Source organism: Mobula hypostoma, chromosome 21 (genome assembly GCF_963921235.1).
Source record: "Mobula hypostoma chromosome 21, sMobHyp1.1, whole genome shotgun sequence".
NCBI lineage: Eukaryota > Metazoa > Chordata > Chondrichthyes > Myliobatiformes > Myliobatidae > Mobula > Mobula hypostoma.
In genome coordinates, this window is record NC_086117.1 from 43,759,596 (window position 1) to 43,783,246 (window position 23,651).

Sequence of the window (23,651 nt, forward strand, 5' to 3'; positions counted from 1 at the left end):
AACTAGAGGTCCTAAGTGCCCTCCTTCATGTGGTAATTGTTCTGTGTTTATTTAGTCTTCATACTTTTTTCAGGTAGAGAGCCTTTATAATTGACTTGAAATGTGGGAGGCAGGCATATTAGTGTAGCGGTTAGTGCAATCACTTTACATTGCCAGCAATCACCGATTGAGATTTTGTTCATGCCACTGTCTGGAAGGAGTTTGCACATTCTCCCCATGTCTGCGTGGGTTTCCTCTGGGTGCTCTGGTTTCCTCCCAGATTCCAAAGATGTATGGTTAGGGTTAGGGTTAGTAAGTTGTGGGCGTGCTATGTTGGAGCCAGAAGCATAGCAACACTTGTGGGCTGCTCCCAGTACAATCCTCACCAATTTGATTTGGCACAAATGACACGTTTCACTGCGGGTTTCAATGTTTTGATGTACATGTGACAAAAAAACTAATTGATCTATTAAATCCATTGAAAATCATGGGTTCTTATGTAGGACCTGGCACACTTCTGAGAGAGATTGTGATTCAAAATTCACATTCTCAAACTTGCTTTTACATCAAAATTTTCTTTTAGTTTGTTATTCAAACAAGTAATATGATCTAACCAATTCAGTATTTCGACTGATAACATCAGTGAGTGAATGATTTCTATGAAACAGAAACTTCCACAACCTGATGATATGCCAAAGTACTTTGTACCTTCCAGAATACTTTTGAACTGTAAGTGTTACTATAAAGCTGGAAGCCAAAATTCCCACAGTCAGTTCACATACAGTAAAGAGCAGTATGAATATAATTATATAGTCTATTTTATAGAAAAATAAATGGATGCTGGAAATTGGACACAAAAATAGAAAATGCTGGAATAGTCAGCAGTAAGTAGTGACTATGAAGATTAAAAAAAGTTCAAAGTTGGAAAAAGTTCAAAGTTGGAAAAAGTTCACGAAGAGAAAGAAAGGAAAGTGTGAGGTGGTACACTTTGGAAGGACAAACTCCAAGGCAGGGTACAAAGTAAATGGCAGGATACTTGGTAGTGTGGAGGAGCAGAGGGATCTGGGGGTACATGTAGACAGATCCCTGAAAGTTGCCTCACAGGTGGATAGGGTACTTAAGAAAGCTTATGGGGTGTTAGCTTTCATAAGTCGAGGGATAGAATTTAAGAGTCGCGATGTAATGATGCAGCTCTATAAAACTCTGGTTAGGCCACACTTGGAGTACTGTGTCCAGTTCTGGTCACCTCACTATAGGAAGGATGTGGAAGCATTGGAAAGGGTACAGAGGAGATTTACCAGGATGCTGCCTGGTTTAGAAAGTATGCAGTATGCATTGAGATTAAGGGAGCTAGGGCTTTACTCTTTGGAGAGAAGGAGGATGAGAGGAGACATGATAGAGGTGTACAAGATGATAAGAGGAATAGATAGAGTGGATAGCCAGTGCCTCTTCCCCAGGGCACCACTACACAGTACAAGAGGACATGGCTTTAAGGTAAGGGGTGGGAAGTTCAAGGGGGATATTAGAGGAAGGTTTTTTACTCAGAGAGTGGTTGGTGCGTGGAATGCACTGCCTGAGTCAGTGGTGGAGGCAGATACACTAGTGAAGTTTAAGAGACTACTAGACAGGTACATGGAGGAATTTAAGATGGGGCGTTTTATGGGAGGCAGGGTTTGAGGGTCAGCATAACATTGTGGGCCGAAGGGCCTGCACTGTGCTGTACTATTCTATATCTAATGTAGGGTTTTATTGGTAACTGTTGTACACCAATTCCAGGATAAGTAAGGTCAGTTGAACGCTCACTAAAAAAAGAACTCAGAAAATCATAGAAAGTGTGATCTCTCAGCGTTGCTCCTGCCATGTGATGATTGCTTACATATAGCCATCAATATGCCACCTACTGATAGCTCTCTTATTCCTGCATTTTGAATGTTATATTGATTCCTTGGGCTTAAACACTGCTTATTTGGAAAAAACTGTAATTTTAACTCAGAAATATGCCATTCAGTGCATTTTCCAAGTTCTTTGCTCATTGCCTTGTGGTTGTCCATTGATGTGCTCCTGCAGCCAAGAACTTTAACTTTCAACCATACTGCCAATTACTGAAGCATCAGCAAACTTCTTAATCATCACCCAGATATTTGAATCCAAATAATTTATTAATACCAGGAAAGGCAAAGGGTCTTGAAAAAGGATCTATTGTTTTCCCTGTGTATATGACGAATAAACTCTTCTCAGGCTTCCAGCCAAGTACAGGTATCTATTATAACCAATGTTTCGATGACAAACTCCACCTTCATTCCTTATGAAGATGGTGGAGTTTGTCATCGAAACGTCTGTCGTAAGCAATACCTGTACCTGGCTGGATGCCCGAGAAGAGTTTATTCGCAAAGGGTCTTGTCCTAATGTGCCAGGAAAAGCCACTGCATCCAAATCCCCAGTCACTAAAACTTACAATAACTGTTAGTTTTGCTATTTCTGACTGAAAGAATCTTTAATCTAATTTGGCAGGTTAAAGGTTAAACGACTTTTGTTGGAGATCCCTTTGAACCTTTGATCTTTTATTTGAAAACAGACTCCAAAAAAATCACAATCCGTAAGAAGATTATCAATGGTCCTAGATGGCATAGGAGGATAAGAAACCATCAAGTGATAGTGTCTTTAATTGATTAGAGTTAGTTGAGACACAGATGGAATCATTACAGCTCAAAATTAGAAGGCTGTGTGATCAAATTCCTCCTGAGACTTGAGCCTGCATCCAGTATACATCCAGTATAGGACTAATCCAATGTTGCACTTATCTTTTAGACCAGATATTAAACCAATGTCCAGTTTGCCCATTCAAGTAGACGGGAAAAATCCAAGAGCATGAAACAAAGAAGAGCAAATTAACTTTCAAAGTGTCCTGGCCAATACTTATGCTTCAGTCAACATTCATAAACCAAGGAATTTGCTAGTTTCTAACGAGGTCTTCCTTTATATTTAAATTGGGTATTATGTTTCTACTTCAAAGGCATTTATCTGGCTGCAAAGCACTTGGGTTATCCTAAGATAATGAAAAGTGCTGTGTAAATATAAATCTTTGTGTATTAACTGTTGTTGCTGCTGCTGTAGGGCAATGTAAGGAAAGAAAATTAAAACCTGCAGATGCCAGAAGTTCGAAATAAGAACAGAAAATGCTGGAAACACTTGCAGGTCAGACAGCATCTGAGCCAAGAGAAACAGTTAATGTTTCAGGTCCAGGACTCTTAATCAGAAAACAAGTTTGCTTTCAGCAGCAAAGTAAATGGTGGAAGGATGACTGGAAGTGAATATTTATTTCAGGGTGAAATTAAATGAGTAAATGTAGCAGTAGACTGACTGATAGGATCAGATTAGTAACAACACATTACGCTTTGTTGTTGTGGGGAATGTTCAGCAGGCTAGACTATACATAAGAAAAAGATAAAACTGAATCGAAATAGTAACTGACAAAAATGGTGTGATCAGGTTCTGACAAGAGACAGGGAGAAGAAAAGCAAGTTGCTTACAAGAAACAATTATTAATGTGCGACTAGAAGTTTGTACATCAAGCTTATGTCACATTCAGTAGTTGGAAAGGATAATGGATGTCAGTATGAGTAGAGAGATCCATTGATATCTAGTTAATGCTGGAATGGTCCCTTACAAGCCCAGTTCAGTCCTGACTTTTGGTACTGTTGATGTGGAATTTGCACATTCTCCTCATGAACACAGCAAAATCCCCCAGTTTCCCCCCTCCATATTACAAACTAGGTACAGCAACTGGCCTCTGTAAAGTGGTAGAAATTCGGGAGTGCTGGTAGAAACGTGTGGACAATAAAATGGCTTGGAAAGAGTTAAATGGACGCTTGATGGTAGTTCAGACTCTAAGCTGCAGGGCCCATTTCTGTGCTCTAACTCTCTGACTCTGTGATTCTGCAACTGAAGCAAGCAATAAGTGATTCCTGGCTCCTTTCCCACCAGCTAACATTTCTCAGATAGACTCATCAACTGATTGCAACATGTCACTGGGTCACTTAGTGTTTCCAATACTATGTCCCAGAGGCCTGACACAAGATTGAAACCACACAGTGTGCAAAATTAATCCTATTATGTCCATACCTGATTTTATTAAACACGCAACATTGAGGACAAATCCAATTAGTCCTGTCATTTAATGGAATAATATATGATACCTACCTTTTGAGAGTCTGTGATTGTGCTTCCAGAAGGCAAGTCTTGACTATGGGGAGCATCCATTAGCATATTGGTCTGGTCAACAGTCACAATCATCCCCACTCATGGGTCTGTGGGATCAAAAAACAAGTTCAATCGCAGAATTCTGAGAAGATACACCTCATGTTTTCAACTCCTGTCCTCAGCATCGCCAGCATTTACAAGAGTACGGGGCAGTATGCTCAAAGGCTTAGTATGCTTGGAGATGCAAGTTTGTGCAAGAGACAACAGGGTATTGTTAGTCCACATCTCATGATTTCTTTTCAACAACCAGACTGTATATGGCCTCACTATAATGCTGTCTATACGTTATATATTAAGCTGCTTCCAAGACATGTATTGTTACATACTTAGACTAGGATAAGTAATCCCTGCATTTTCTGTTTTTATGTACAATAAATATTAACATAAAAGAATGGTATTGATTGTACATAGAAGAAAATACAAGAATTATAATATTAAAAGATACTTTAAGTTTGTAAGGGTGGAAACTGGGAGAAATGCAGGTATTTTTATAGGAATGAACAAATGAGGTGCACAATATCTAATCACAAAACTTATAAGCAGATGAGTTACATGTGAGTAACAGAAAGATTATTTCCAAGGGGTGAGTTGGACAGGTAAAAAGGAAGACACAAGCCTAATATGGAAGGGGATGACAAGGTGAAAATGGTATTCATTAAATTCCCACAGCAGAAGTTTGTATACTGATGATCAGGAGGATAAAATTTTGAAATTTAGGCTGGTCTTCGAAGCAAAGACTGTGGTCAGATTACAAAGTGGCAGAAGACTTTTGCCCAGAATTTGTATTTTTTTTAATGAATGCAAAATATTGTACGCACTGAAAACAGAAAATATTGAAACCACTCTATAGGTCAGGCAGAAAATGAAACAGCAAACATTTCAGATCCAAGACCCTTCTGCAATAACATCCAAGAGTAAACTCTCTTTGATAGATTGAACAATCGTAGCTCTTTTGGAGGCATGTAAACACACTTCAGTGATCTTTGGGGCTGCCTTGTGAATGTTCCATTGTGAAGCCAGTGGCATTTTAAATGGTGTTTAAATGAATAACTCAATGAATTGTGCTCCTTGTTTCTTGTGACTGTCATTTTCTGGACTTGGGCTCCAGTTTAAGTCATAAAGGCTCAAACATACATTGGAAGATGTTTGACATCACTAGGTGTGTGTCTGACACTAGGAAAATTTTGGCTACCATAGTGTGAACCCTGCCAGGAAATTCCTTGTTCAGTCTTGTAGCTTCAGCAGGAAGTGACTGCGAATGCAATTTACACCAGATTACATCGATACTGACCTCATGGTACTACAATAAAACAAAGGTGTATGATCCAACTTCTATGCAGCATTATGGTATGGTTTGGGAGCTCAAGATCACATTTACAGATGCAACAGAACAAAAGTGTCCCGAAAATAGACTACAAACTATGTTTAGTCTGCTGAAGATGAACCAGTGTTCTGCTCACTACTCTGAGAGGCTTTACTCACCTCAGTGCTGAACTGGCTCTGTGGATGTTGCCTGCAGCCATTTGCTCCTTGACAATCTGCAGTGCTGAACTGGCCTTGTGGCTGTGGACTCACTTTTGATGACTGTGCAGTTCATGTTCTGTGTATTATTTTTTTTAATTGTTTGCATAATTTGAACTTTTTTTCTCACATTAAGTATTTGCTGTGTGGGTTTTTTTAGTGGGTTCTGCTGTGTTTCTTTGTTTTGTAGCTGCCTGCAAGAAGATGAATCTCAAGGTTGTATACCTACATACTTTAATAATAAATGTATTTTGAAATTTGAGCTTTGAGCAACAATGCAAAGAAATAGAATATATTGAAGAGTATGTCATTTCTTGCAACACATAAAGCATGCACCTATTGCATGGAAAGAGGTGATGGGCATCTGGTATACATAAAATGCCAGAATAATAGTTGAACGTGGAAGTGATAGAACACTGAAAGTTAGGAATCTCATTGCTGGGGATTGAAGGCCTAACAGAGAAAGAGAGAGAGAGAAAATAGAGGGAGAGAGGGAGATGGGGGGGGTGGGGAAACGGAGAGGCAGGGGACGGAGATGGAGAGGGGGGACGGAGAGGGAGAGGGAGCTAGAAAGGGAGATAGAGAAGGAGGGGGAGATAGAGAGGGCGAGAGAAAGCGAGGGAGAGGGAAATAAAGAGGGGTGGGTGGTTGGAGGTGTGTGTGTGTGTGTGTGTGTGTGAGAGAGAGATAGATATGACTGAAATTAACTATGTACATAAGGGCTTTAGTTTACTTATTTCATTGACTTACATGTACAATTACTCTTTGAATTTATTTCGTTCTCTTTCATGGTTGAAATTCAAGGCTTGCCTAAAAACGTGTTAAAATTTATAAAAATAAGTTATGAAAATTTTATCTAGGTCTTAAAAGGAAATGGAACTAAGTGCATGAGAACTAGCACATTCCCTTCTTGTTAAAATTGGAAGATTTTCTTGGCTTTCTGGTGGGAGCCAAATTATCTTATACAGTACAAGAGTGGACGTTTGAGATCAGAAATTTCCTTCTCCTAGATGAGCTGCCAACCATGGTTGATAAGCTCCATCTGACTGAAGCAACTGTTCTTAAGGCACCGGAAACATGCCTTTGCCCCTTCTCCTGACAGTAGAAACAGTTCCACTGGGCTTAGTAGCTAAGTCACACATGAAGTCCAAGAGCTGGACTGGTTGTCAGAGGCTATTAGAGACGCACACCATTGTGAGCATTTAATGGGTAGTGGAGCTTATCTCCATTACCTCCCCCGGCTATGACAACCTATAAGAAACTGATCATGCGTTATCTAATGGAATACTGTATTATTTAGGGAAAAAGCCTAAAACAATCGTACTCTCAAAGCAGTTGTGGATTGGAAATAAATATAGCCCAAATAATATGAGTACTTGATGGAAATGTTTGCAAAAATTAGCTATTTTCCTTGCATCTGATACTGTTTCCAACCTTGTATAAAGGAATTAGGTCACTTTGTATACATTATGGGTACCCATCACCTTGCAGCCAATGTTCCCTCTAAAGTGCACGCATGTGCACACGCACACATCTTTTGCTACTAGCGCACAAAGGAATTAAAACTGTGAACAAAAGGTTGTCACCTTCTACTTTGTTGGCATGTTAAGTATATTTCACGATCATGTACAATCACATTTCCTCTTCCGGTTTCTGATGCGGACAGTTTTGACAAAAAAGGTTTTTCTGTGGATTTTGGAACTGGCTTCTCTATACTGTTTTTTTTGAAGAAATTATTGATTCACTACGTTGAATTTCAAAAAAGCAAAGGGTATGAAGCGCAAAAGAACTGTTAGTTCATTTAAAACAGAATGGCTTGATGAAAGAGTAGACACTGTGACACCGAAAGCTCATGAGGTCAGGAGCGTGCAGCTGCAAGGAATATTTATGCATAATAGAGAAACTGGTGTTACCTGCATATATTGTTGCGATGCAAAAGTTGCAGGAGAATTTTCAAGTGGGGAGAAGTGGAGTGACATTTGGAAACTTGACTTTTTAAAGCATCGTTTAGCTAGCAAATCACATATGGATGGTGTGCAAAAGCTCTGGTGAGAAAATCCTTCACTACCCTCTACAGGCCTGCTATGTATGCTTTGTGAAAGTGCAGATGAACAAGAGCTAAAATAATCAAACCCAGAGATCAAAATTCTTATTGACAGGTATTGCTAGCTGTTAAAATGAATACCTCTCTATACAAAATTCAGTATGCACATGTTGTTGTCACTGAGCAAAAAATTGCACAGTAGAAGATTTTTGCGCACTCTAGTCATTACAAATTAGAGGAACATTGCTTGCAGCCAAGGCATGCTTTGATTTGAGGATGAGCTTCATTTCCAAGGTGAAAGGGGAGGTAGTATCATCCAGAGATCTCTGTTGGGTCACGATGAACATTGTTCTTAACTGCAGAGCTAATCCCCATAAATTTCCAAATTCCAGTTGCCTTTCCAAATTCAGATACCAATTTCCGATCAAAAGTTCTACCTGCTCCATCCCTACATGGGTACCGAAGACTTTTGCACAGTTAATTATTAGCATTGCATTGTACTGCTGCTGCAAAAAAATACAAAATTCATGACATATGTGAGTGATAATAAACCAGATACTGATGTGGGTCTCTGTTGTGGACTGAGCATGGGAAGGGGGCAGGGAGAGGGGAATCATGGTTGGATAAAAGGGGGAGGGAGAGGGGTAGGACCGAGAAGCACTGAAGAGAGATTCTGCAATGTTCAATAAACCAAGTGTTTGGAATCCAATGACCTTACCTGATGTCTCAAGGCTGAGTGTATCTGTACCCGTGCCACCTCTCATCCCTGGCACTCCTTCTCTACCACCTATCCCACACCCATCCCTCGCCATTCCCAGCATCTGTTGCTCTTGCCAGACTTACAAACTAGCTCTCCTCTCCACATTGACAAATAGAGCACTGTGCAAAAGTCTTAAGCACCCTAGCTACATATATGCGCCTATGACTTTTGAACAGCTCTGTATATTATGGGACAGTATTAAAAAAAAACACAAAATCTGGGCAAATGCGTCAATTACATTAAATAGAACCTTGCACTTGAAATCAATTCATTTGTTGCTTAACTAGTTTATTTTTATTCTGAATTAGAATTGAATGGAACAATTGCAGAGAAAACTGACTTTAGGCTTCCAGACAGAAGAAAATGGAATGAAAATAGAAATTTGAGTTGTGTGTAACAAAAGTAACCATGGTTGATTCTACTTGTCAATCTAATTAGTAACAATACTGTACAGGATAAAGTTCTGGAATGTGAATAGGATGTTTGTTTTAGACCAATACCTATGGTAGCCACTTAGGCCACAGATGATCCTAGATTGAGTATTGTGCAACGAGAAGGGTTGATTAGTCATCTTGCTGTCTCAGGTCCTTTAGAAAAGAGTGACTACAACATGAGAGAATTCTTCATTAAGACTTAATTGGAGTGTTTCGATCTGAAACTAGGATCCAAAATCTAAACAAAGGAAATTAGGAAAGTCTGTGCAGTCAGTTGGTTGGTCTGATAGTTTGTAGAGCTACAGCACATTGAAAGACATGAAGGTCACCAGACAATGTTATCACTTAAGGACTAAAGTAAATGTATTTCCTTTCTAACACAAAAGGAATGATTATTCAAACACGACTAACAGAACACAATAAGGGTTGGACCAGATCTGAAAAGGAGTTAGAAGGTTACCAGAAAAAATCGAGCTTGAGATCGGAAGCATTTTAGGATAAAACAAAATAGGACCAAGAGATTGGCAAAGAGAGCTATAAAAAAAACCCAGTAAACTTGAAAAGAATATTAGACTGTAAAAGCTTCTCTAAGTTCCTAAAAATAAAATGCGAAGGCATATGTACGTCCCTTATAGTCAGAGCAGGAAAAGCCCTCCCCACCATTCAGCACATCTACAAAAGGACTACCACAAGAAAGCAGCATCTATCATCAACCACCCCCACCAGCCAGAACACTGTTCTCACTGCTGCCATTGAGAAGGTACAGGAGCCTTAAGTTCAGGAACTTCAACCATCAGGTTCCTTAACCTGCATGGACAACTGCATTCACCTCAACAGTGAACTGATTCCATACCTATGTTAGTCCTGACGAAGGGTCTCGGCCTGAAACGTTGACTGCACCTCTTCCTACAGATGCTGCCTGGCCTGCTGCGTTCATCAGCAACTTTGATGTGTGTTGCCATAACCTATGAGCTCACTTTCAAGGACTATACAACTCATAAAAGTAAAGGCATCCGTTAGCCTTGCGAGACCATGGATCTGCACCTGGAAAGTCTTCACTCTCCAGGGCGCAGGCCTGGGCAAGGTTGTATGGAAGACCAGCAGTTGCCCATGCTGCGAGTCTCCCCTCTCCACGACACCAATGTTGCCCAAGGGAAGGGCAAGGGCCAATACAGCTTGGTACCAGTGTCGTCGCAGAGCACCATGTGGTTAAGTGCTTTGCTCAAGGACACAACACGTTCCCTCGGCTGGGGCTCGAACTCACGACCTTCAGGTCGCTAGTCCAACGCCTTAACCACTTGGCCACGTGCCCACATACAACTCATATTCTCACTAATATCTATGTATTTATTTATTATTTTTGGTGGGTTTTTTTCTGTATTTGCAGTTTGACTTCTTTAGCACTTTGGTTGTTTGTCAGTCTTTGTGAGTAGTTTTTCATTGATTCTATTGTATTTCTTTATTCTACCTTGAATGCGTGCAAAAATGAATCTCAGCATAGTATATGGTGACACAGACATACTGTAATAGTAAAATTAATTTGATCTTTGAATTTTGAACTGGGAGGAAATGGGAAAAAATGTCAAAGCAATTAAACAAATACTTTGGTTTGATCTTCACAGAAGAGAACACAGATAAGAGAAATGCTGGGGAAACAGGAGGAATTAAAGGAGAGTGCTGGAGAAATTAATGGCTTTAAAATCTGATAAATCCCCATGACCTGATAATTTGTACGTACTCAAATAAATAAACATAGATATAATGGGTTATTAGTTACCATATTCCAAAATTATACAATTAGTAAAACAGGTCCTACATGTTGAAGGATGCCAAATGTACACTCTCTATTTAGAAAACAGAGAGCTACAGACCAGAAAGACGAATGGTAGTGAGGAAGATGTAATAAAGAATATAGAGCATAGAACAGTACAGCACAGGAAGAGGCCTTTTAGTCCACAATATTGTGCCAAAGAAATCAAATTGGTCATCAATGGATAACTAAACTAATCCCTTCTGCCTACACAATGTCCATTTCCCTCACATTCATATGCCTATCTAAAGGTCTATGAAAAGTCCTTAATGTATCTGCTTCTACCACCCACCACCCTCTGTGTAAGAACAATGCCCCTTGAACTTACTGCCTCTCACCTTAAATGTATGGTCTCTGGTATTAGACATTCCAACCCTGGCAAAAAAATGTCTTTCTACTCTATCTATGTCTCTAATAATCCTACAAACCTCTATCAGATCACCCCTCAGCACCTGCCACTCCAGAGAAAACAACTCAAGTTTGTCCAACCTCTCTCTAAAGCACATGCCCTCTAATACAGAGCATGGTAAACCTCTTTTACATGAATCCATTCTATCATGGAGTGAACAGAACTGTATGCAATACTCCATATGTAGCCTAACTAGGGCTTTATAAAGCTGCAACACAACTTTCTGACTTTTAAAATCAACGTGCCATGACTAGTAAAGACAATCGTGCCATTTGCCTTCTTAACCACCCTATCAATCTGTGTAGCCACTTTTAGGGAGCTATGAACTTGTACCCCAGGATCCCACTGTCATTCAACACTGTTTAGGGTCTTGACCTTAACAGTGTGCTGTCTTCTTTCATTTGACCTACAAGGTGCAACACTTCACATTTGGTCAGGTTAAGCTCTATCTACCATTTCTCTGCCCTTATCTGCAACTGATCAATATCCCGTTGTATTCTTTGCTATAGTCCTGGGTATGACTCTAAACTGCAACCCTTGACTACTTTCAATTAATTAAAGAAGAAAACTTAAGACAAAAATTTACAATTGAAGTAAGGAATAGATTTCAAAGTCTAGAAATAGAATCTGTTGAAAATGATAGCAATCATGTAGAAATGAAATTTAACTCTCTAAAGGATGCCTTGGTAGAATCAGCAAAATCAGTGATTCCTAAAAAAGAAAAAAGTATAAAGAATAAATGGATGACAGATGAAATCAAAAATCTAATGGAAGAAAGGAGACAGAAGAAAGCAAATCCTATAGAATATAAGTCCTTAGATAAAAAAGTTAAAAGCTTATGTCAAAAAGCCAAAGAAGAATGGTTAAACCAGGAATGTGAGCAAATAGAAAGAATCCCTATTACTGATCCAAAAAGGTTACATCAAGAAATCAAGAATATCACTGGTAAAAAGCTCCTCTGTTCTTCAGGTGGATGTTTGAAAGCAAAGGATGGTACCATTAACATGGAAAAAAATGAGATTATGAACAGATGGACTGAGTATATTCAGGAATTGTTTGAAGACGATTGAGGCGAAAAACCAGAAATTAAGAAAAACATTGAAGGTCCAAGTATTTTAAAACCTGAAGTTCGTAATGCAATAAATAAGATGAAGAAAGGAAAGGCAACAGGTCCTGATGAATTAATAATAGAACAAATTATCGCCCTTGAAGATTATGGAATCGAAAAACTTACTGATTTAATCAATGACATTTATGAGACTGGAATAATACCAGAAGAGATGAAAAAAATCAGTATTTATCACTCTTCCTAAGAAACCTGGAGCAATAGAATGTGAATTACATAGAACCATAAGTTTAATGAGTCATATCACCAAGATACTTCTAAGAATTTTGATGACAAGAGCTAAAAGTAAGATACAAGCTGAAATAGGCAAAGAACAATGTGGTTTTGTGAAAGACAAAGGTACAAGAAACGCAATATTGATGTTAAGGATACCATCAGAATGAGCTATTCAAGTGCAAAAAGCTTTGTTTGTTTTATCGACTGCACAAAAGCATTTGATAAAGTGAAGCACAATAAGTTATTTGAAATATTACAGAAAGCTCTCGATATAGATTCGAAAGACCTCTGCCTAATCAGAAATCTGTACTGGGAACAAACTGCCGCTGTAAGAATAGATGGAGAAGTGAGTCAGTTTACGAAAATCAAGAGAGGCGTTAGACAAGGGTGTCTTTTCTCCCCGATTTATTTAATGTGTACAGTGAAACAATATTACAAAAAATAAGAGGCATCTTGGGTATCAAAGTTGGCCATGAAAACATCAATAATTTCAGATATGCAGATGACACTGTGTTAATTGCAAGTACAGAGGAAGAACTAAAAAACTTAATTGATATAATTGTTGAAGAAAGTGCAAAAATGGGTCTACCTATCAATTGCAAAAAGACAGAATGTATGGTGATATCCAAAAGGAAGGAGAATCCTATCTGCAGGCTGAGAATAAACGGGGAAGACATAAAACAAGTACAGAACTTTTGCTACTTAGGGAACTGGGTGACATCAGATGGCAGGTGAGACTTGGACATCAAAAGAAGAATAGGGATGGTAAAAGACACCTTTATGAGAATGAAGAGTATACTGACTAATACTAAACTAGGCATGACAACCTGCCTCAGAGTACTAAAATGTTATGTTTGTCCAGTTATGTTATATGGCTCAGAATGTTGGACAATATCTAGTAACATGAAGAAACAAACTGAAGCAGCAGAGATGTGGTTTTTTAGGAGGATGCAAAGAATATCATGGAGGAAATGAATATCTAACAAGGATGTCATGAACAGAGCAAACACAAAAAGAGAAATAATGTATGAGATCATGAAAAGGCAATGTAACTTCATTGGACATGTGATTAGGAAAGAGGAGTTAGAATGCACGGTAATTATGGGAAAGATTGAAGGGAAGAAAGCAAGAAGCAGACAAAGACAAACAACGATGGAGACAGCAGCCAGAGAATTGGAAATAAATACCAATGAATTGATCCACTTGACCTGAAGCAGGAGTGTGTGGGCCATGGCAGTCAAAGCTCAAACTGGGCATGGCACCTGATGATGATGATTCTTTGCTAGTCTTCTATGATATTCACAGCACCACCAATCTGCAAATTTACTAACCCAACCATCTACATTTTCATCCAGGTGATTTATATACATCACAAACAGCAGAGGTCCCAGCACAGATCCCTGCAGAACACCACTAACCACAGACCTCCAGCTCGAATAAGTCTCTTCGATCACTGATCGAAGTTCTGAATCCAAACGGCCAATTAACCATGGATCCCATGCATCTTGATTTTCTGGATGAGCCTCCTGTGGGAGAGCTTGTCAAAAGCCTTACTGAAATCAATGCAGACAACATCCACCCTTTTACTTTCATCAACCACCCTCATCACCTCGTCAAAAAATTCAATCAAGTTAGTAAGACACGATTTGCCTCACACAAATCCATGCTTGCTCTCCCAACTCAGCCCATGGTTTTCCAAATGCTAATAAATCCTATCCCTAAGAATTCTCTCTATTAACGTCCCTACTAATGATGTAAGTCTCACCCAGTCTATAGTTTCCAAGTTTTCCATGCTTCCCTTCTTGAATAATAGAACCACATTAGCTACTTGCCAGTCTTCGGGAACTTTAACTGTGACTAGAGAAGACATGAAGATATTGGTTAAGGCCCCAGCAATTTTATCCTTTACCTGTCTCAATAACCTGGGGTACATCTCATCAGCCCCTGGGGACTTATCCACCTTAATGTTCTTTGACAGACACAACAGTACCTCCTCCATTACCTCAAAATGCCCTCGTATATTAACATGCTGGGCACTGATCTCCCTATTTTCCATGTCCTTCTCTTTGGTAAGTACCGATGAAAAGAATTAATTAAAGACTTAACCCACATCCTCTCCATCAGAGTAAATGATTCCCCCCCCTTTTATCCTTGAGTGGTCCTACCCCATCTCTTAGATATCTTCTTGCTCTTGATGTATATATAGAACAAGTTGGGATTCTCTTTAATCTGACTTGACAAGGAGTTTTCATGCCCCATCCTGACTTTCCTAATTCTTTTCTTGAGTTCTTTTCTGACTTCTTTATATTCCTCAAGAGTTCTGTTACACTCTAGTTTCCTACGCTTTTTATACTTTTCCTTTTTCTACTTGACTAACTTCATCACCTCTCTCGACATCCAAGCTTCTCTTACCTTGCCATCGTTGTCCTTCATTCTGACTGGAACACACCTGTCCTGCGCTCTGTGCAGCTGGTCTTCAAACACCCTCAACTTGTCCCATGTGGACTTGCCTGAAAACAGCAGTTCCCAATTAACTCTCCCTAGTTCATGCTTAATGCGCTTGTAACTTGCCCTGCTCCAGTTTAAGCTTCATACTTATCCTTATCTCTTGCTATCTTTAAACTTCAGGAGCTGTGGTCACTGTTCCCTTAACTGCTCACCGTTGAAAAGTTGATCACCTGAGCAGACTGGTCAAAAAACACTGAGGCTGTCGACAAGAAGGGTAAGAGCCGTCTCTATTTCCTGAGGAGACTGAGGTCCTTTAACATCTGCCAAACGATGCTGAGGATGTTCTACGAGTCTGTGGTGGCCAGTGCGATCATGTTGCTGTTGTGTGCTGGGGCAGCAGGATGAGGGTAGCAGACACCAACAGAATCAACAAACCCATTCATAAGGCCAGTGATGTTGTGGGGATGGAACTGGACTCTCTGATGGTGGGGTCTGAAAAGAGGATGCTGTCTAAGTTGCATGCCATCTTGGACAATGTCTCCCACCCACTACATAATGTACTGGTTGGGCACAGGAATACATTCAGCCAGAGACTCATTCCACCGAGATGCAACACTGAGCGTCATAGAAAGTCATTCCTGCCTGTGGCCATCAAACTTTACAACTCCTCCCTTGGAGGGTCAGACACCCTGAGCCAATAGGCTGGTCCTGGACTTATTTCCTGGCATTTACATATCACTATTTAATTATTTATGGTTTTATATTGCCTTATTTATACTCTATTCTTGGTTGGTGCAACTGTAACGAAAACCAATTTCGCTCGGGATCGATAAAGTATGACTATGACTATGACTATTACCCAACACCAGGTCTAATGCCACCCCTCCTCTTGTTGGACAACCTACAAATTGACTTAAATAACCTCCTGGATGCACCTAACAAATTCTGCCTCGTCTAAACCTCTTGAAAGTCCCAGTATAGATTAGGGGAAGTTGCCCATGACAACAACCTTTTACACTTTTCCTTAATCTGCCTGCATATCTATTCCTCATATGAGATGATAACAGGACACAAAAACTATCAATGGGATTAGACAAATCAACATGAATTTACAGAAAGAAAGTACTGTGTCAAGTCAATCAGAGCTTTTGGAAGGATTTAACTGATAGAATAAATAGGAGAGAACAAGTGGCTGTGGTGAATTTGGATTATCAGGCGGCCTTTGATAATGTCCCACAGAGGTAATGTATGGCATGGTTTAAAAACTGGTCAGCAGACAGGAAACCAGTGATGTACCTCATGATTAGGGCTTGGGTCCTAGCTGTTCACAATTTTTATCAACGAGGGTAACAAATGTAATGATTCTAATTTTGCTGATGACATAAAATGGGAGGAATTGAGAGTTGTGAGGAGGATACAAAGAGTATCAAGGTGATTTATACAAGTTTAATGAGTGCAGCAAGTAGTTAAAAAGTGAAATGGCATGTTGACACTCCACTCATTGCATGAGATGATGAGTAGAGGATCAAGATTATCTTGCTAAAGTTGTTCAGGGCCTTAGGGAGACCAAGTCCAGCATACTTGTGTAGCTTTGGTCTCCGTACATAAGGAAAGATATTATACAGTACTCATCAGGAAGGTTCACTGACTGATAGCCAGGATGGTGAGACATTTGTACAGACCCAGATGGCCCCCCGTGTTGGGTGACCAGCAATGTTTTATATATTAATTTTAGGTCAACAGCTGGTATTCACTGAGAAAGTAGAGGAATGAGAGGAGCTCTCACTGGATCGTAAAACATTCTGACTGGACTCAACATACAGAAGAGGACATTTCCCTGACTGGGACAATGAGAATTAGGTGTCAGTATTTGAGGATATGGCACAAGACATCTAAGACTGCAACGGGGATACATTTCTTCACTTAAAGGTGACGAACCTGTGTAATTGTCTTTCACTGATAGTTGTGCGGGCTAGGTCACTGAATATATTTAAAGATAGCAACACACATCAAAGTTGCTGGTGAACGCAGCAGGCCAAGCAGCATCTGTAGGAAGAGGTGCAGTCGACGTTTCAGGCCGAGACCCTTCGTCAGTCCTGACGAAGGGTCTCGGCCTGAAACGTCGACTGCACCTTTTCTTACAGATGCTGCTTGGCCTGCTGCGTTCACCAGCAACTTTGATGTGTGTTGCTTGAATTTCCAGCATCTGCAGAATTCCTATTGTTTATATTTAAAGATAGATTGATTTCTGGCCACAAAGAGGGAGCAATAGGAATGTGGTACTGAGATAAAGGATTGGTTGCAATTATATTGAATAGCTGAGCAGGCCAGAACAGCCAACTGCTGCTCATATTTTTCTATATTCTATCACTGCTGTCACAGCAATCTGACAAAATGCACAAGAAAAAAGGTTATTACATTTTATTGTCCATGCTGTGAGGCAGGCCATCTGGGTTAAGAAGATTGATTATAAAAATAGGATTATGTTTTCACTATGTAAGGTATGGATGAGACCTCTGCAGTATTCATCTGCTTACTTTAGGGAAGGATGTTAAACTGTCAGTAAAAAGAAGGTTCACCCGACATAAAGCTGGAATGACAAGAGAAGGCGATGTCTTATCAGGAATGAATGGACAGGCTAGACTTGTATTCACTGCAGTTAGAAAGAGTGAGGAGTGACTTCAATGAAATGTAAGGTAGATTGTAAGGTCTAGAGCCCACCTTTTCCTTCAAGGAAACCATTCTTATATCAGCTGGATAGAAATTCCCCTTGAGCCAGGTGACATGTGCTTTTAGGCTTTTTTCTATCTTGTGCCCAGTAAGGCATGGGGAACATAGAATAGTACAGCACAGTATAGGCCCTTCGACCCACAATGTTGTGCCGACCCTCAAACCCTGCCTCCCATATAAGCTCCCACCTTAAATTCCTCCATGTACCTGTCTAGTGGTCTCTTAAACTTCACTAGTGTATCTGCCTCCACCACTGACTCAGGCAGTGCATTCCATGCACCAACCACTCTCTGAGTAAAAAACCTTCCTCTAATATCCCCCTTGAACTTCCCACCCCTTACCTTAAAGCCATGTCCTCTTGTATTGAGCAGTGGTGCCCTGGGGAAGAGGTGCTGGTTATAGAGGTGCTCTATCTATTCCTCTTATTATCTTGTACACCTCTAGCATGTCTCCTCTCATCCTCCTCCTCTCCAAAGAGTAAAGGCCTAGCTCCCTTAATCTCTGATCATAATGCATACTTTCTAAACCAGGCAGCATCCTGGTAAATCTCCTCTGTACCCTTTCCAATGCTTCCACATCCTTCCTATAGTGAGGTGACCAGAACTGGACACAGTACTCCAAGTGTGGCCTATCCAGAGTTTTATACAGCTGCATCATTACATCGTGACTCTTAAACTCTATCCCTCGACTTATGAAAGCTAACACCCCATAAGCTTCCTTAACTACCCTATCCACCTGTGAGGCAACTTTCAGGGATCTGTGGACATGTACCCCAAGATCCCGCTGCTCTTCCACACTACCAAGTATCCTGCCATTTACTTTGTACTCTGCCTTGGAGTTTATCCTTCCAAAGTGTACCACCTCACACTTCTCCGGGTTGAACTCCATCTGCCCCCTCTCAGCCCACTCCTGCATCCTATCACTGTCTCTTTGCAATCTTTGACAATCTTCTACACTATCTACAACACCACCAACCTTTGTGTTGTCTGCAAACTTGCCAACCCACCCTTCTACACCCACATCCAGGTAGAAAAGAAGTATCTGGGGTGGGTGGAATTTTTGATCATGTTGGCTGCTTTGCCAAGGCAGGAAGAAGCATTAGACAGAGTCCATGGAGGGGAGGATGATTTCCATGATGTGTTGAGCTGTGTCTACAACTGCCTGTAATTTCTTGTAGTTACAGACATAGTAGTTGCCATACCAAGCCATGATGCATCCCTCAAATGTTACTTATAGAACATAGAACAGTACAGCACTGTACAGACCCTTCAGCTCACAATGTTGTACAAACCTTTCAACCTACTCCAAGATCAATCTAGCCCTTCCCTCCAACATAGCCCTCCATATTTCCTTCATCCGTGTGCCTATTTAAGAATCTCTTAAATATACCTGTTGTATCTGCCTCTACCAAAACCCAGCAGTGGGTTTTATGTAACTGTCATTCTCTGTGTAAAAAACCGACCTCTGACATCTGCCCATACTTCCCTCCAATTACCTTAAAAATATGCCCTCTTGTATTAGTCATTACAATACTAGAAAAAGGTGTTAAATGTGTCTCTTATCATCCTGTACATCTCTATCAAGTCACCACTCATAATCATTTGCTCCAAAAAGAAAAGCCTCAGTTTACTCAAGCTTTCCTCAAAAGACATGCTCTCTAATCCAGGCAGCATCCTGGTAAATCTCCTCTGCACCCTCTCTAAAGCTTCCATATTCTTTCTATAATGAGGCGACCAGAAATGAACACAATACTCCAAGTGTAGTTTAGCCAGAGTTTTAAAGAGCTGCAACATTACCTTGTGGTTTTTGAATTCAATCCCCAACTAACAAAGACCAACGCACCACCTGCCTTCTTAACTCCCCCACCCCATCAATTTGTATGGCAACTGAAGCCATAGACTGGGACCCCAAGATCCCTCTGTTCCTCAACATTGCTAAGAATCTGCCATTAACCTTGTACTTTGCCTTCAAATTCAACCTCCAAACATGTATCATGTCATACTTTTCCAGATTGAATTCCATCTGCCATTTCTAAGCCCAGCTATGCATCCTGTCAATATCTTGTTGTAACCTACGACAACCCTATGCACAACTCCACTAACCTTCGTATCATCTGCAGACTTATTAACCCATCCTTCCACTTCCTCATCCAAGTCATTTATAAAAATCACACAGAGCATGAGTCCCAGAACAGATTCCTGTGGAACACCACTGGCACCAACCTCCAGGCAGAATACTCTCCATCAATACAACCTCTCTGCCATCTAGCCAATCGAGTCTGCTCAGCCATTATGGCTGATTATTATCCCTCTCAACTTCATTCTCCTGTCTTCTCCCCAGAAATGCTGATGTTCTTACTAATCAAGAACCTATCAACCTCCGCTTTAAAAGATATCCAATGACTTGGCCTATACAGCCATCTGTGGCAATGAATTCCACAGATTCACCATCCCCTGGCTGAAGAAATCTGTTCAAAAGAGGTGGTTCTTCTACTCTGAGGATGTAGCCTCTGGTTCTAGATCCACACACTACAGGAAACATCCTCTCCACATCCACTCTATCAATATTCGATAGGTTTCAATGATATCCCCTATCATTTTTCTGAACTCCAGTGGGAAACAGCCAACAAATGCTCCTTATACGTTAACCCTTTCATTTCTGGGCTCATTCTCATGAACCTGCTATGGACACTCTCCAAAGCAAAGATATCCTTTCTTAGTTAAGAAGTCCAAGACTGCTCACAAAACTCCAAGCCTGGTCTGACCAATGACTTATAAAACCTCAGCATTACGTCTTTACTTTTATACTCGAGTCCTCTCAAAATGCATTCTAACATTGCATTTGCCTTCCTTATTAGGGACAAATGGGTAAACTAGTTCTGACACCCACGCAGCCAAGTTTCCATGAACCCCCTACCTCCTGACTTTCTGCCTGCCATAGAGAATCTTGTCAAACGTCTGACTGATATCCATATATACCACATACACTGCTCTACCTTCATCAATTTGTTTTGTCGCTTCCTCAAAAATGTCAATCCGGCTCGTGAAGCATGACCCGCCCCTCACAAAGCCATGCTGTCTATCCCTTCAGATTATGTTTCTCCAAATGCTTCTAAACGTTGATTCTAAGAACTCTTTCTAATAGTTTGTCTACCACTGATGCAAAACTCACTAGTCAATATTTCCCTATTAACCTTTCATGAAATAAATGAATAATATTTGCCATCCTCCAAGAAACTAGTCCTGCGGACAGTGAGGACTCAAAGATCATTGCAAAGACGCAGTAATCGCTCCCCGCGCTTCCTGTAGTAAACTGGGATACATCCCGTCCCGTTTTTAATTAAGAAAGTGATAAACCCTTATCTATTTTTTCAAAGTCGTGACTGTTTGGAATACCCCACCTCAAAGGGCAGTAAAAACAGAACATTTGAACATTTTAAGGCAAAGATAGAAACTTAACAAAGAAGGTGAAAGGTTACTGCAAGTGGATGGGAATGCCCTGAGGTTATAATCAGCGGAGTAAAACCGATGCAAACGGCCTCTTCCTATACCTAACCGAAGAAAAGGTGCGCCATCACATCCAATGTTTTTCAATTACAAAGCATTCACCCACTTTGCAATCGACCACTCAGTTCATGCAAACCCAAGCCTAGTAAAATCAAAATTGCCTGACAAACCACTGCCAAGGATTTATTTCTATTATATCACCCAAAAGACTAAACAGGTACAGTTGATTTTAAGGATCGATGTAAAGAGTGGGAGTAGCGCTTCCCGGACCCTGCCTCACCTGAGGCTTCACCGCTCTCCACCTGTGGCCTCACACTCGTGCGGACGCGGCGGACGCGGCGGCCTCGTCGCCAGGGCAACCGGCGATAACGTTTGAGGGCAGAAACGCGGTGACGTCACCGGTGGGCGTCGAGAATAAGACGAGCGCTCGGAACGTTGTCCAATCAGTGAGCACGTTTGTGCGGCGGCGGGAGATGGCTGGAATTGAGCGCGCGAAGCGAAAGTGGTGAGGACACCGAAGGGGAATGAGCTGAGGTTAAACGCTAGCCGCCCAGTCGTAGGTTATTGCCTTAATCCAGACTAGTATTACATTTTACGCAGCGATTGGAGACCATCATTTTTATTACAGCTCACCGACCCTTCTCAGCGTCAATTCCCTTTGTTCCCGAATCTCCTCCTTCATCATCCCTTTAAACTCCTGTCCCCGAATCCGCTCTCAATATCCCAACCCCTCCCTCCTCAACACTCACTTTGAGGGAGCTCCTTAAATGCACACAGAGGCACCCTGACACGAGCACACAAGGTTTTTGCCCACGCCCAGAGATGAGAGCAGCCCTTGAGGTGGAAGCCACTTCTGAAGGCATCAACAGTGGTTATGAAAAGTCAACAAGAGAAAGAAGTCAAAAAGAGACTTATTCCTTGTGGAGCAGTATTGAACATAAAGTTAACTACACCAGGCACATAAATACCAGCAAGAACTCTGCATTCTATGGCAAGTATGCACCCTACAGACCCTTTTCACTATAAAGTACAAGCTAAGATTGTGACATACTGCTTTTCATAATCAGAGGCAGGCTTGCTATCACTAATATTGTGAAATTAGTTGTGTTGTGGCAGCAGTACAGTGCAATACAAAAATTATAAGTTACACATAGAATAAATAGTGCAAACTTGAACAATAAGGTAGTGTTGATGGGTTCAGGGAGTGTTCAGAAATCTGATGGAGGGGAAGAAACAATGTCTGAAATGTTGAGTGGGTCTTCAGGCCCAAGTTTCGCTTCCCTGATAGTAGCAACATGGGGCATTTCCTGGATTGTAAGGGTCTTTAATGGTGGATGCTGCCTTCTTGAGGCATCACCACCTGACGATGACCTCTGGCCGGGAGGGATGTGGCCCATGATGGAACTGCAGTACACTTCTTCAATATCCAAGATGCCATTTAAGACACCACAGCCTACTTAAGTGGCACGTTTTCCATCGTTCCTAGCCACTCCACCAGTGTACCATGGCTTAAGTGTGCACCAAGTACAGAGTACACTGAAGTCCATGCCAACATTTCCTAAGGAGCATTTTTCATACTCAGAATCTCTTGTCAGCCAGAAGGATTTGGGCTGCCAAATCTCAAGAAGGATCTTGTGTCTAAAGGTTCCCTTCCAAATTGTGCATTGATCTGACTGGGAAATAGAACATCATTCTAACAAAAGGCTTGGTCTAATGTCTGGAATTTCACACTGTACACTCTTCAGTAAGTGTATTCACCAGGGCTGCAGTGCAAGAAAAGGATTCATAATTTTCTCTTGAACAAATAGGGATGGACATTAAATGTCTACTGCATTCCACTTCTTCTTCTTGGGCCCTTAGCTCCTAGTGGAGCATAGGCCATTGACAACCTCCCTTCTCCATCATCCAAAGTTGATGATATGGTTGGAGTTCATCGATGTTTCTGCATTCCATTGTATCCACTGGACAGGGGATTCACCTGTACAATTTCACCATAGCCCTGTTGGCCAGCCTTGCCCAAACTCTTACCCATTGCCACCTTTCATGATGGGGACGTAGGGTTGAGAGGCATCGCGCAACAGTAAATATATTTGTAGAAAAGATCCTTATTGCACCATTTTATCTCATTGATCATTTCAGCCTCTGATCACAGCCAATGAACGGAAAATTAAAGCGAGCTCGTTGATGTGGATAGTTAATTTGATGTAGCTTATGTGGTCTTTAGCATCATGCTTGACAAACTGATGATAAATTGATCAAAGAAGTAAAAATATGCTTCTACAAATTCAATAGCTTTTTTTAAAATTTTCTGACTTTTTAACTACAGTATGTTATGTTAGCTGATTTCCCATATTTAAAGATTGTGCAAGAATCAGGCAGTTCAGTCTGCCTGTTTGCCTTCACCCAAT

General features: G+C 40.8%; 1 protein-coding gene across 1 annotated transcript in view; it reads right to left on the bottom strand.

Moving 5' to 3' along the window:
- LOC134360093 (tetratricopeptide repeat protein 28-like) overlaps positions 1-21,569 on the bottom strand; it is a 76,220-nt gene extending 54,651 nt beyond the window's left edge. Inside the window, exons 1-2 of the mRNA XM_063074173.1 lie at positions 21,524-21,569; positions 4,180-4,286 (exon numbers count right to left, since the gene is read on the bottom strand). Coding sequence (XP_062930243.1) covers positions 4,180-4,272 — 93 coding nt within the window. The 5' untranslated portion in view covers positions 4,273-4,286; positions 21,524-21,569. The remainder of the gene's footprint in view (positions 1-4,179; positions 4,287-21,523) is intronic.
- Between the last annotated feature and the right edge of the window lie 2,082 nt (positions 21,570-23,651).